The 15,402-nt window shown below is 39.6% G+C and overlaps 1 protein-coding gene across 1 annotated transcript in view; it reads right to left on the bottom strand.

The window, feature by feature from the left end:
* atp9a (ATPase phospholipid transporting 9A) overlaps window positions 1-15,402 on the bottom strand; it is an 83,187-nt gene that overhangs the window by 52,521 nt on the left and 15,264 nt on the right. The window contains exons 5-11 of the mRNA XM_088937478.1: window positions 12,987-13,045; window positions 7,896-7,947; window positions 5,662-5,756; window positions 4,314-4,394; window positions 2,364-2,439; window positions 1,169-1,245; window positions 14-174 (exon numbers count right to left, since the gene is read on the bottom strand). Coding sequence (XP_088793604.1) covers window positions 14-174; window positions 1,169-1,245; window positions 2,364-2,439; window positions 4,314-4,394; window positions 5,662-5,756; window positions 7,896-7,947; window positions 12,987-13,045 — 601 coding nt within the window. The remainder of the gene's footprint in view (window positions 1-13; window positions 175-1,168; window positions 1,246-2,363; window positions 2,440-4,313; window positions 4,395-5,661; window positions 5,757-7,895; window positions 7,948-12,986; window positions 13,046-15,402) is intronic.

Genomic DNA, 15,402 nt, shown 5'->3' with positions numbered 1-15,402 from the left:
AGGTACGGCTCACCTGATGGGAACGATGTTTGAGAAGAGCAGAAGGAAGCGAAAGATTTGGAGGTACCAGCGGCCTGCGAAATGCTGCAGAGCCACCATGACCAGGGACACGACAACCAGCGCCCCAAACAGGATCTTAGTCAGGCAGTTCACTTCCAGGTCAAACAGGCCCACCTGACCAAACAAAGCAAACAGAAAACCACACTTTGATGATGTCTGTCCCCTGAAGAATAAACTGTGCAGTGCTTAAATCAAAGTCAAGATTTATCTCAGAATCTCCTCACAGTTACTTTTTAACTATAAATGACAGTATGTACCTTTTATACAAATGTTAATAATTCATGGATGGGGTGTAGACTATCATATCCCACTGTCAGCTGTCCTTACTGCACTTTTAACACAATCCACTCATTTTAGAAAATACTAAGATCCTGTTGCCAAAACTGGCTGACAATGCATGACCAGCTTAAGGTGCATGAAACAAACTTCCAGAGCAAACACCAGATTTCAATCTATTAAAAACTGGTGGAGCAAGTAGAATTCTATTACTCGCATCACACTGTCAATTGCAGGCACTCTTGATAGAAGAATGGGTGTGAACTGAGATGCAAATATTTTAAAGCCTTGTGGAAAAGGAATACACATCTTTTTAAAGCTGCTTTTGCTGCACGTTATGGTAGGGGATTCAAATATTTTGACCAGCTTGAGTACAAAAGTGCAAAAAGTTCTTTAATAAGACCATAGTCACGCAACAGAAGATGGAATGTCCTAGACAATATTAAAGTGTACAAATGGAGGAGATTCTTTCGTTTTCATAATAAGCCTACAGCACTCAAGCGACATCTCTGGTAATGGTCAAAGAAGAAGAAGACACATGGGCATGAGCAAATGACACTCCAACTTGCTGGGTTCATGTCGTTTGGCACACTAAAAGGCTCTGCAGTGCCTGACAATAGATGTAGGGCTTTGTGCACCTCTCTCAGTAAAATTAGCTAATCCCACTCTTGTGGAGCTCAGTGAATAGGGCACCACCACTTGAGGCACTACAGTCGCAGTCTGCTAGCGCCATGTCCCAGGGTTCAGCTAGTAACGTATTGATCATAGAGCTCAACCTCCTCTTGCAAGGAAGCGCAATCTTTTTAGCAGGCCAGGATAGGATGTAACATACCTTGTGCCTTGGGTTTGAAGTGTTCATCACACTGCGCAGTTCTTTACCAGTGTATATCACAACTCCCACAACAGTACCTAAAAGACAGCAAAAATTAAAGGCAATGGAAACTGCAGGTCTGTAGCTGGTCTAATATTACCACATCTCTCTGCCATACAGCGTTCCATTATGAAGACAGAATCATCTTGGGCAGCACATGTGTTGCCCATATTACAACCACGTCTACGTGGCTTACCAGCAGTCTCTCTCTTCAAAAGAGCAAGAAAGTATTTTTTAATGGAAAATGGAAAATCTAACGCCACGCCATTAATGTTCTGCCAATGGAAGAGAAGCCAACATCTGTGGAAGATTTCAAGAGAAAACAAAAAAACAAGGGTAAACAGTTTTAAAAGATTGCCTACGTCTGACAGCAGGGGCTCCATTGCAATATCAAAAGTGAGAAATTAAACAAATGAAAGCTTCAGATACACCGGCCTAGAAAAACACACAGAGGTTAGTATCTTCTGAGGATGAAAGCAAAAATACCAGCTCTTTAGACCTTCTCCTTTCTGCCAACCTTCCACTAGTTGTATCCCTAAAATGATCTACAGAGCAAACACAGAGCACATTCAAAGGCCCATGATATATTCTACACACTGGGCATGTGAACTAATTTTACAGGGACAAACGTAATGGAAGTGATCAGTAAAGCCAATCAATTCTGAATTTGGAATCAGCAATTATTTTGTTGACGTTTAAACCTCTCATCTGAAGTTGCCAGTGTGTCTTCAGCTTTACGACCTCACCTGTGCCACACAGGGAGGTTGAATGACTCTAACACATCCGTCTGTCAGAGCCCTTTCAGAACATGGCACAGTAGGAGCTCAGCTGTGCCGTCTGCAGGAGAAGTCCATTGCACCGATGCCACAGTAAGCTCACAAGCATCCACCCAGCAATGTCAGATATTGCAGCACGAAAACAAAGCCAAGAGAGGCTGGGCAGATTCAAGCCCACCCATCCCCAGAGGTGACTGTCCAGCTCTGCATTGCCACTAGAGGAACCCCAATCAATGTCAGCTAATGGTCTGACCTAAGTGTATGATTGAGACCCAAGGCTCAACCCGAGCATCACCCAAGAGCCTTGATGAGCTGCACTACACAAATTCACAACCATTTCAGGTTCAAAGTGTCAGCCTGCACATGGGAAGATGATTTACCTGAGGCAATGACAGTGCTGGCCCACAAGGTGTTCTCAATACTCAGGCTCTCATTCACAGGTGGGTCCCCATCCTCCTGGAGTAAAAAAACATTCAGCTTATTCAAAAGCCAAGTTAATTCAGTGGATAGATCCTGAAATGTTGTACTATCCTATGTATCTCTTAAGCCAAAACCACTAATCCTTCAAAATATGGTGAGGCTTTTTCATTAAGGTAAAAACCAAATGACACGATTCACATCAGCATGTGGCTGTATGCAATAAAAAAGGGACCGAATGCAAATGAACAGACAGTAAGCATCAAGTGACTATGATTGTTGCATGACCACTGATTCACCTCATCAGTGAGAGTCGAACTGGGGCACAAGTGATAAATGGTTTAACTTATTAAATGCCAAATCTGTTTAAAATTCAAGACAGAAAAACACAATATGGAACCAATATGTCTCTTTTATCTTGGGAACACCTTTGTTCTTCTAGGTTTTGGGTATTCGGACAAATGTCTGATATTTCCAATTGGTTGGGTGTTCCATGTTACATAAATTGTAAAAAATATAAAAGAAGGGTGAATGTAAAGTCTTTGATCCTGCCTTTAGAGTTTACTTTTTGGATCTGGCTCTTAAATTAGAAGGCATAAATCCCGACTAGAGAGTTGTCTATGAAGAAAAAGCAAACAATCGTAAAGATGAGAGCAAGGAAAACTCCAATTAGAACCACTACAGTGAGATTGAGCATTGCAAAAATCAACAGTATGGAATGTCTTGAAAAAGAAACTACCGTTGGCACAAACAATTAGCAAAGACCAGGTTGTCCAAACAAAGGAATTATTTCCATTTGCCAGAGACGCAGGTTCAAATCTTCTCATATTAACTCACTTAATTACTTTAAAGCCCTGTGCTTAGTCTTTTTTATTCCTCAGAAAACTTTTTTTAAAGCTAAGAAAGCAAGCCAAGAGTTAACAAAACAGGTTAACCCCGGTCTTTGATTAACCTGCATGCCCGTTTGAGAACGTGGCCTGCGTAAACTTGTGTTCTTTTTATCAACCCACTTTTGTGCATGTGGCAGGTCGTTTGTTAGCGAACTATGCATAAATGTCAGTTTTCCTTGTAATCTCCTTCTTCATACTTCCTTTGAAGCAGACATTTTACTTCTCTTCTTAGGTGAAGACAATGCAGAGTTCACAGCATGCTAATTCATTTGTTTATTTTACAAAGAAATATGCCTGACAAGCAGGTAAATCATTAAAATGCAAAACAAGAGGATATTGCGAAATGTCCCTCACTAGGGTTCGTGCACAACGCTTATTAGCCAATATAAAAAAACCTGAGGTTAATGGTAAACATGCTTTTAGGAAACTTCCTGCATCATCACAGGGTTTCCGGAAGTCCTTTATTGACATGTTTTGGAATGTAAAGACATTTAAGTTCCCCTTCTGACGCAAGACCCAGTCTAGCTACCAAAGCCAATGGAAGAAGAAAGGGTAAAAAATAGCTCTGCATTAAAACACATCAGAGGGGCGGGGGGGTTTTAAAGTGATACTTTCGAGGCGTAAATGGAACAGTTTTCCGACGTGCGTGAAGAAGCCAGACTGCTGTCATAGAACCAGTGTTTTGGAGGCAGGTTAACCGAGAAGAAATATTAAGAGGGAATATGATAAAGCAGCACAATAACACGCACGATATTATTCGTAGCAACTAGCCAAACGGCTCAGGGGTTACTGTTTCTCGTTTGTTCCTTTTTGACGTCAGTGTTTGGTCGCGGAATTCGGCACGTCACTAGCCAGTTGATTCAATCTTGCCAAAACACCGAAACATCAAACTGAGTCACGCTCTTGCTGTTGGCAGACCCAGTCGACCACACTGACACATTCTCGGTGTCTGATGGGGTGCACAGCACATTAATCACCAGCAGAGGCCCTGGGAGGGAACCCCACCACAAAGGCGTTACTTACTCTGGTGAAGGTGCCAATGAAATTGTGGATGTCGATGTTAGGCTCCTCTGCGTAAACAAAAGACCGGATCTGGAGAAGATCCTGCAGATTTTAAAGGGAAAATTATTAGTTGCAGAAACTGATTAACAGGATGATTACAGTAGATAATATGCAATTATACCTAACACAATATTTTCATGTAATATAATATGAAAATAACCCCATCTAACGGCTTTTGTGTTTCAGTGGAATCTTTAAAAAAAACTCACAACAGTAGGGATTTCTACAGCTTTACAAACTGGTAAGGTTCCAAACATTTGCTGCCTCATAGTTGGGGAAAATAACAGAAAACAACAGGGACCCCAATGATGAAAAACAGCCCAACATCTGCTTCCTGAAGCACTAAGGAACATAAAATAAAACTCTCTTCATCGATTTTGACAGCTATTCCAATTTGAGTCTGTGTACACTGTTTAAGCCTACCACATTTTTCAGTGATGTACAATTCCAGTTAAAGTATAATGAATGCTAAAAAGCAGCAGATGTCTTAACTGATGATTAACATGAGAGAAAGATACACTTGCATACTTGGCAAAAGATATCCAAGCTGCCTACTTCTGTTTGTAGCTTTAGCTACAATGTCCCATTCTGATTCTGGGTTTCGTTCTCAGGTCCTGTAGCTGACAGCCATTGTCAGGTGTGTGCACATAGCTGTGAAATAATGTCCTTACAAGGATTTACAACCACCATCACTAACTGGCAAACTGGTAGCCTCTATGGTGGATATTAATTTTATTTTTCAGAGTTTATGCATATGCAACATTTCCTTTCAAATGATTATAGAAATAAAAAACAACCAAATTAAACACTTCGAATAAATAAAGCAGCAGATACAGTATGTCCCACTGCAACTCACAACTGGCAGAGTAGGGATGTTAACCTTGGTATCCTGGCAAATATTTCCCCTGACTTTGATTGACAGAGACCAATCATGGCCTCCTATTAATCCTCATTTATGAATCGTCTTCACGAGTCTGTTCTCCTCCCCACTGATAGCTGATGTGTGAGTACACTGGTGAACTTTGGCTGCTGTTGCATCATCCAAGTGGGCGCTACACATTGGTGGTGGTGGAGGGAAGTCCCCAGAAAAGGACTACTACTGTTGTGGTAGTATAGTTATTAAAAATAGCAACCTTGCAGTTAACATCCTCTAAGATTTAAGTGACAAAGTGCATTCAATTTAAGATGGTTGTTAATGTGCCAAGAGTTCCAGGACCATCCCAAAGAGCACATACACAAATGTGAGATACTTCTAATCTTTCTGGAAGTGCTGCCCTCCTACTGAGTGACACATGATGGGAAAACTCACAGCCGCAGTGGGCAGCCTCTGAGTGCAAGCCACGGGCAGTCGGAGCTTCCAGTCCGTCTCCCCATCCAACTGGTCTGTCCGCAGGAAACAGGACCCTGAAAGACAAAGGGCAAGGGGGGGGACACAGCCAGCTTCAGGTAACACAGCCACATAAGTCACACTCCAAATACAAACAATTCCTCATGCATCAATGTCATTTTTCCCAGGCAGTTCATTGAGGAATCACAGAAGACTGGGAGGTGGGCTCCGATTCATCTTCTTGTATACCCACACCCTAAACTGTGATTCGTCAAGGGAGTTACTGACAAAGTGAAGCATTCGGTCATGAACACAGAACATGCCCAGGGGAATGCAGAGATACAACATCACCTCAAGGGGGCACTGCTGTCTCCAAGTTGCCCTTTCTCATTTGGGATTCTCTCTTTCCAAGTTGAATCATCTTGCTGTATCCATGGGTGACATTACTAGGTTTATTTCAGATTGCTGTTCATCATCTAAAAAGGTCATTTTAATGCTTGTGGCTTGTTGTGTTCTGAAAAGCAGCACCACCTCACCTCCACATACACAAGCAGGGCCTGGCAGTCATTCCCAAACTCTCTTTGCGAAGATTACCAATGGTAACACTGGTTTTGAAGTTAATAGTAAAACAACTGCAAGGATAAGGTAGTAGCAATTCTTTCCTGAACTGTTAAATACGTACTTGTCTGAAGGCTTTTTATCTGGCCAATAGTACCCGTAGTCCCTATTTTCTTAATTGTTGCCTCTATTTTGTAACTGCATGTAAACAGACTCTATACATCTAAGTACATCAAGCACATCACTACTGCACACAGACACTTTTCCCCTTGTACTGTCACTCTTTGCTCTTGTATAAAATATCCACAGCATAACAGTGAACCTGATTTGCTCAATGGTGAGCGAGCTGGTGAAAACAGATCGACTTAGAAACCCTTTTACGTGGGATGAAATCTCTTGGAGTCATCAAAGCCAGGTATAATACTGCTTGTCCCCATCGGAGACCTGCTAGGGTCTATATAAGCATAGCAAGTTTTATGAAGACCGGGTGCTACATGAAAGTAAAAAAGTAAATTCTATATGAAAAGAGTTCTACTTCTGCTTTGAATGTAGCATATACAGTAAAAAAGCCTGTTAATTAACTACTGTATAATGTGTGGTACAGCCCAAATGTCTTGTTTAGTGTTTCTAAATAACTGACCTCTTGTAAAAGCAAAAGGAATCCCTACAGGTAAGCACACCTGGCCTTGAAGAGGCAATAGGTGTGCTACAGCACAGGCCTACCCTCCTTGCCCAGCTGAGTCATCCCTGTTTAGAGCTCTCCTGTCCAGGAGAATGGCCGGACTCAAGACCCCAGGCTCTTCCTAATGACCTAATGGCCTCCATCTGTGAAGGGGATTATGAAGCAGCCTTTCCCCTAAGATCAACAATTCATTTTTACAGGAAGCTTCAGTCAAGATGGATCACATTTCAGGTATTCAGGGTTAAAAGTGACTCCATTGGCCTCTTGCTTATCACATTTCTGTAAACTTTGAAAATTAGGTCGAGACTTGTATAAATGAATACTCTGCAAACCCTTATTTAGTTTCCAAAATCCAAAACATATATGTCATTCATTACACCACAGAATGTCCTTAAACGCAATCGAGAAACAGCTGCCACACAGTATTCACCAAGAATATGCTACAGGCCTGGCTCGGTCCATTCCAATGTTCAGATCTTAATAATAATCACCTCTCTGCAGTATACAAGATATTTGCTTCACTTACGCTCTGTTTTAATACATTGACCATATAAAAAAATCAGGCATCGGGCATTTTGGGGGGTTTTAATATCATTTTTGTAACTGGGCCTCTGTGGTCACTAGCTCACAAAGTATTTTATAAAAATACAGTTTTTTATTTCGAAGAGCAAATGCATACTGATTAAAACTTGTTTATGGCCTCAGGCACTTTTCCCATCCGGGCCTGCAGAGATGAAAGTCTCTGAAAAGCTGGTGACTTAACTCTGCTGTGATATCCACCAACCCCCACTTCCATCGCACTTTAACAGGAGGAAAAAAACAGCATATTGACAGCGTATTGGAGTCAACGACTTTCTGGATATTTTACACATCCTGACCCACCTCTGCCTTAATCCTTCCACCCCCCATCTTTTTAGGTGCAATTTCCCAGCTATCCTGTTTGTAAGGTTTAGATTAATGAACTACAGATGTTTACCATTTTTTTCTGAAGTCCTCAAGAAGACCATATCTGCGGGCACTCGCTGATTCTACAAGAAAAAGAGAATAGCATTTAAAAAAAAACACCCCATGTTCCTTTATTAAGCAATTTTCAGAGATGCATATCCTGAAGACATCAGAGTGGCGAGTTTCCAAGGCATGAGGCAAGTCAATCTCACACTGAAACATACAGAAAAAAACAGCAGTCCTCAGCATGACTCTATTACAGAAACACTCTTCGCCATATCTCATCGCATTAACCTCTGCTTCTTCCTGGAAATATAAATAAACGTTTTCCTTCTCTATGACTTTCATTCATAGAGAATATGTATTTGTGTATTTTTTTGATTTATGGGTCAGTGTGGCGTGCAAGCTTGACAAAACTTGGAGGATTCCTGCCGACAGGAAAAATATTTCAACAAAACGGTGAGAAAAATCTCCGCCTGGAGTGTAGAAATGGATTTAAGAATTATCCCAGGAAATGGTATTTAACAATAGGATGTATTTATCTTTCCTTTCAGCAACAGCCATTTTTCTTTCCTTCCTTCCTTCTTTTTCACTCAGCTTGTTATAACTTTTATCACTGTTGTCATAGTCCAATCCGTTAACAATCCATTCCAAAGTTAGCTTATTTGGAAACATTTTCCAAATAATAATAAGTGTCCTTTTAAATCATGTGCAAGTACCAGCTGTGACCTAGGCTTTCTCTGAAGTGCTCTTTAAAACACGCATCTCTGCAGTTTTTCTAAATTAAACTCACAAAGCAGCTTTGGATCAACAGTGCAGACGTTTAAGTGTGTCTTACCTGCCTCCTATTTCTTTAAAACATGAGAGTAAATAGCTTTAAAAATCTGACCAGCTTTATGCAACGGTCTTCTGTAGAATATGAAGATCTATATAATATGTTAAATGCTAGTTGCTTTCAAATTTCTTATACTATCAGCTGCTATAATAACAACTCAAAGATAACCGCTGTAATAACTAAATGCCACACATCAACACAAAAGGTGACTCTGAGCCAAGCTCACCATCTCTAAAACTGGAGTAAATCATTTACAGTATTTACTAAAGTAAAAATAAATTTCAAACATTCCTCATTGGAACATGTCATTTCTCATCCAGGGGGATTCCTACCCTAAGATTTGGATTTTGCTAATATTTTGACTAGTGGAAGACAGGGGTGTACTAGAAAACATGGCCAAATATTGATGATGGTTTGTTGAGGCTGAGATACATCCCCTTTTTTCCTAAGCAAATTAGTCAAAGTGAAATGTTCTTATTTGGGAATGATTTTGAGGATCTAAAAATATATTTAGATTATCAGCAGCCCCTCAAATGATTCTGATCACATAGGCTGGTAGAACATCTGCACTAATTCATATAATTCATGCACTAAATTGAACAAAATGTACTATATAATGTAACAGCATATAATGACAAAAATAAATTCCTGTTGTTCATATCGGTCATTGTCCCTGGGATGTTACTGAGATGCTGGCATAACAGTTGCAAGGCAGAAAATTAGTGTTAACTACAGGAAGATCAAGCTATATATCAGCATTCAGCTGTTGGACAGGCAGCTGTTATGTTATGAATTATATTCATAATAAAATATTTTTTACCTTTTGCATGTTTATGAAGAAAGTGTCTTTGAAAATGTTCTGATTCCTTTAATGGTGCACCATTTTTGTCATGCAAACAACAAATTAACACAGATCATATTACAAAGGGCATTTTCACCTCTATGGAATAAAAAATGGATACAATCCATTTCATCGACGATATCACCCTTTTTATTTAGTCTACAAACAAGCTGTATTTTTGTGCCTTTAAATGCACCTTTTGTACAACAAAATCAATATTAACTCCACGAAATGAACAAGGACTGACAAAACTGTCACTTTCCTTCTAGTGGACAAAATTCAGACCTTGAAGATTCATTTCACAATTACAAAACATGGCCTTTTCTGAACAAAACGATAACCTTGTTGAATCACTCGTGGATGAAATGTGATTTGCCCGTTTCATTTTTGGGGGTCAGAGTGAACTAAGGTTATCTTATAGCAGAAGGGAAACAGCACACACAACACTCAGGTACTCAACTGTGATCCATTCTGAAGCTGTCATTTAGACTTCACCTCAGCAGTCATTCAATAATGCCTAGTTATTGACAGCATTGTGTCGACATTCATGTTTACACAAACCTTATGTTAATAACGCAATCATTAAACATTATCTCATTTTGTTTGAAACACTACTTCATAGACGCATGCTTGAGTTTAACAGTAGGTTTCAGTGGTCCTTTACGAATTGCAAATGGCACTGAACAAGTTACTATGGCAGAAATCCATTCGTGGACTCCTCTTTTCCCTATTAACAGCCATTAACCCTTTGTGGAAAGAATCCAATGTGCTGAAATAACAGCCATACTGATTCTGACATACAGCTTATTCATAATCTAGCAGTAAATTAAGAATTCCTAAATAATTCTACTAAATTAACTAAAAAGTCAAGAGCTTTAATAAAAAAATAAACACTCTTTCAGAAAGGTTTGCAATTGTTCAAGAAGATCGTCTGTGGTTTTGATGAGTTTTAATACTATGCTGATATTGTGTGAAAGTTAAAGGGCAGCTCCATATTTGGCCATGCGGGAAAAATGCTCCCCTTCAGTTGCTTGACAAAGTGTATTTTGTCAGCTCTCATAAGCATTGTTTAACGAGACGTTTGAGAAAACAGAAAGCCATACAGGCCAGCAGTTAGCAAGAGCAGGGCACCCTTATCACATTTCACCTTGGAAGGCTCTGCCAAGAGGCCCCTGAGCTTCTCAACACAGGAGGCAGAACACAGGCCAGTAAGGAGTGAACAACGCAAAGGAATTATAGAGCACTGCTAAGAACACAAAGACTCACAGCTGATCTGAAAAAGCATATCTTGATATTCCAAGCTGATAAACAGGTGCTTTGTAATCTGTGTATCTTTTCTGATAAAAGATAAAAACTAGTCTGATTAGCAGCATGTTGTACAATTATTACAGCTGGGTGGCATGGTGATCAGAGCCCTTTCCTCACAATCCTTGGATTGAGGCCTAGGATGCTTTCTCGATGCTGCCTGGATGTTCTCCCTCTTTCTCTGGCCTCTCCAGTTTGTTCCCACACTCCACAGGCATGCTGTCCAGGTTAATGGGTATCTCTAAGTCCTCCCCTACGTGTGTGGCATGTCTCCGGAGATGGACAGGTTCCCCATGCAAAGCGTAGTCCGGTCTTGTGCCCTGTGCCTGCAAGGACCGGCTCCACCTCTTTGCAACCCTCCAATCCTCTAAGGATTAAGTGGTTACTGATAAGAGATGGACGTGTTCTTTTGTAGTTTCAAAGTATAAAGTTAAGTAGAATTAAAAACGTGCACTCGTTTTCTAAAGTACTTCAAACACGGCTTCTTTCTGTGCTATAAAGTCCATGCTGACAAAGCATTTTCTGCTGGTGCAAATAAATGCAGTTATGGCTGATGAAAGTAACGCATCAGTCACCAGCAGTACAATGGAATCTCACATTCCTCTACAAAGTCCTTTCACAAATTAGCAAAGCCAAGTGCATCTGTGAATACTAATGTGCTGTAGGCGAATGAAAAACAATATATACGAGACCAAAAAAAAAGCAGGTCTTAAAGACCATCAACACAGTCAGGGAATGCACTGCAATGACCTTGGAGTGTAATTACCTTATTAACATGAAATTACAATAACTATTTGCTTTCTATACCATTGTAGAAAAATGTGCTGCCAGCCTTTGATCCAAATGAACTAACTGGTAAAACTTGCAACTCAGATTGTGAACAATGCAATATGCAATTCTTTCAATCGTTTAGAATATCATTAATAAAATATTAATAGACTGCTTATAAACAGATGTAATGGAAATGTGACCAACTACGTTTAGATGGTGACAATGTTTGTCTGCAATTACACAGTCATGTGTCTACAGCTCCCTATCTACACCTGCTTAATTTACCTGGAATCTCTGCTATGGTGCCCTGTAATGGATTAGTATTCAGTAAGCTATGAACAGGTAACACCGTTAATATTCATTCAAATAAATGAATTATTTTCTAGTATTAGTTCAGCTAAAGGGCATTGATAAGTGTGCACCTGAATGTACTCTTTGAACTAGTAGGGTTAATGGGGAACGGCCCTTATAACTGAAACAATTAACTAATAAGCAGAACACACGTAGAACACACAATTTCACATCATGCCAAAATCTAGGACAAATGCGGATAATTTCCAAACACATACTCCACAGTGCAGCACCGATATGGTCATCCTTAGTAAAAGTGACACGTGTATGTTAAAAAAAACAAATAAAGGTTAATGGTAGATTTAAAATTTTAACTCCTATTTGAGGTTGCTTTGCAAGAAGAGGTTAAGGTAACTACTCCTAGTGCTCTGCAAGTCACGGCTGATATCACTGAACATAACTGTCCACTATGTCAAGTAAATAACCAGACAATGATTTGCATTCACACAATGCATCTTGTTGTTGCTGCTTCTGAAATATCAGTGCCATCCATTCCACCGTGTCTCCTTAAATAAAAGTGAAACCTCAGCTTATCTGCGCAGTCTGCTTTAAAGTTCACTGAACCCACCTAGAAAACGTCCTTTTGAGCAAAGGTGAGGAAAGCTACAAATTTTCACTTATGCTTTATCCATTCGCCTCATCAACAGACTTTTAGTAGGACTTAACGCTGGACTTTAAAGGCCCAGCTGAGACATCCTAGTCTTGAGGCTTTTTACAGCTGAACCCAAATCCAGGAGCTTACGGAGATTTGCTTTCAGTAGCTCCTCTTGCGTAACCGAACAGTGGGTTTTCTTCCTGAGGCAGACTGTCTTGCTGAGGCCGTGTCAACACACACACACGTAGAACTGCTCGCTTGCTCCTGTCTGAAGGTGCTAAGCGGCCATTCCGTGCTTTTCACTTCTTTAGCATTACCCTGAATCTATCAAGGCTGGCTTTCACTTTGTTAAAAAAATGACACAAATAAAACTATACAGGTATATAGTTTATAGAGGCTTCGGCTTCGGAAACAAAGCACCAACCTTTTCAACAATGATAAGATCTCCCACTTGGATGCTGCTGCTTTTAACTTTCACTGTGCCTGCAAGAGAAATGAAAGCAGTGATCACTGAAGAGTAGCATTAATGGACTAACGGGCAATTTCTGTCTTTTCAAAACCACTCTACCAGAACCCTCCCCCCCATTAAAAAATAACAGCACTTTCAGATCCTACGAGCTACATGATGTCGACAAGTGAGGAGCAGAGAAGGAGAGAGAAAGTTTGATGGGTTGGCAACGATTTAAAAAAGAATTTAAAAAACTCACTAGGTAAATTAACTGATAATTGTTTTTTTAATTAATACAACCTGAATCACAGATGGTCCAAAAGCCATAATCAAGTAGATCAGTCATATAACTCTGCATTTAGGTGCAGTGCTAAAAAGAAATACTTTTTTTTCCTAGAATTCATTTATTTTCTATTGTTTGAAACCTACTTCTTCCAGCAGAAGGGAATATAAATGACCAACATTTCTCTGAAAATCAGGGCAGAGATCATCTGCTACAGCGTTTTCTTGTCCTGGACAGTTGTACAAATTTCTTATTTACAGAGTAATGTAGTATTGTACAAACCAGTTACTAGCCCAGGCTTTCCTTCATTGACACTGGAGTAAAATATTAGGAAATGCTAGATTCTCTGTATTTTGATACCAGGTTATTTACACTAATTCTAATGGGTGTGGAGAAAAAATGTTGTGCAGTTCTGTAAGGAGAAAAGCAAATTTTCCACTGCAGGTCACCTGACAGCTCATTAAAACATTTTTTATAGCACAGCCTGTAATATGGTTCCGAACCAAAAAACAATAGAGTATATTAAGTCGTGGGTGGCAAGATGGCACAATAGTGAACAGTGCTGCCTTGTGGCACTGGGGTGCCATCTGCGTGGAGTTTGTATGTTCTCCTCATGTTCACATGGGTTTCCTCCGTGTGCTTCGGTTTCCTCCCACAGTCCAAAGGCACACTGGTAGGTTAATTGGCCCTGGTGCGAGTGTGTGCGTGTCTGCGTCTGTGTGTGCGGCCCATCCAGGGTTACCCTACCTTGCTATATTGCTTCTCAAGACAGGCTTCCCTGTGATCCTGCACTAGAAAAAGCAGTTAGAAAACTGATGGATATTAAGCTGTGTGACTTTCCTGTTCGAATATAGAGAAATGTGAGAAATGTGAGACCTCATGGTGTACTGTAAGTACTGTATGGGAGTGTTAGACACTTTAAGATACAGTACTTTGGGGAATAAAATGTAAAGGAAACTATGTAAAGGAAAAAAATACTATGTAAATGTAAAGGAAAAAAATATATTATATAATAAAATATATATTTTCCCATTATCACTATTACTATAACAATCTGTCATAACTATATATATATACTATATATAGGAACAAGTAATAGGCTTATTCCATGCTGAAAAGAGAAGAAAGAAAACACAACGTTTTGGGCCGTGGAGCCTTCTTCAGGTGTGTCAACACAGTTTGAGTATACCATAAAGGTGACCCTGCTCTTTTACCAAATCTAAATTAGTAACAGCTCTGAAGCAAAGTATTACTTAAGCAAACTTAAAACATTTTCTGAGGAACGCCTTAACATCTCCTGAGTGTCTGCTGTAAAATGCTCGGCTATTGAGTTGTGGAGAAGTGTTTACGTATCTGTTCTTAAGAAAAACTAGCTATGCAGGGAAAGTTCAAAAGAGCCCGTATGATTCTATTAAGATTTAACAGGCAAACATTTTTAGCAGCTTACTGACCTGTGACCTTTGTGATGACCTCTGGCTTTTCCCATGTGTGTGGAATTTGGTTGGTTGAAATTAAGGAACATTAATATTCAGTTGAAACTCTGAAAGTCCTAGGTAATATAAGCTCTTACAATAGAGCATTTGAACCACAGTACGTTTCCATTGTAGTCAACTGCTTTCATGAATTGAAGTCTTTTAAAAATCATGCCCTGCTATTGAAAATCAAATGCTTGGTACCTGGTTAAAAAAAGCTTTCTTATCTCAGATTAGAATCAAGGTTTTTAAAATATCTGTTCCTTATTGATTGTTCCATCAAATTTTTAATACTGCAGAAGTGAGTTCAAATTTATTGTTGCCTTTCTGATTGTTCACTTAAGCAATTGATAATTTCACCTTTCTTTCCCTCTAATTCAGTGCTCTAATTTTGTCAGGTCTACTGACAAAGAATTTTACTTGAAGTCTAAAATGGAACGTTACCACATTTTCACCAACTTTCACAAGATTTTCCAGTTTTTTTACCAAGTACTAATAAGCCAACAATAAGAAGTTCCTACACTCTACTACATCAATACTATTTACCACGGTTAAGTATTAAAACTAAGGGATTTTAGAGAATGATCTTAAATGTGATAGCAATGTGTAAAAACACAGAAAAACAAACATTTACCTC

Source organism: Atractosteus spatula, chromosome 19, assembly GCF_055471065.1.
Source record: "Atractosteus spatula isolate fAtrSpa1 chromosome 19, fAtrSpa1.hap1, whole genome shotgun sequence".
Lineage (NCBI taxonomy): Eukaryota > Metazoa > Chordata > Actinopteri > Semionotiformes > Lepisosteidae > Atractosteus > Atractosteus spatula.
The sequence above is the reverse complement of the archived record's forward strand: the minus strand, read 5'-3'. Positions and strand labels throughout refer to the sequence as shown.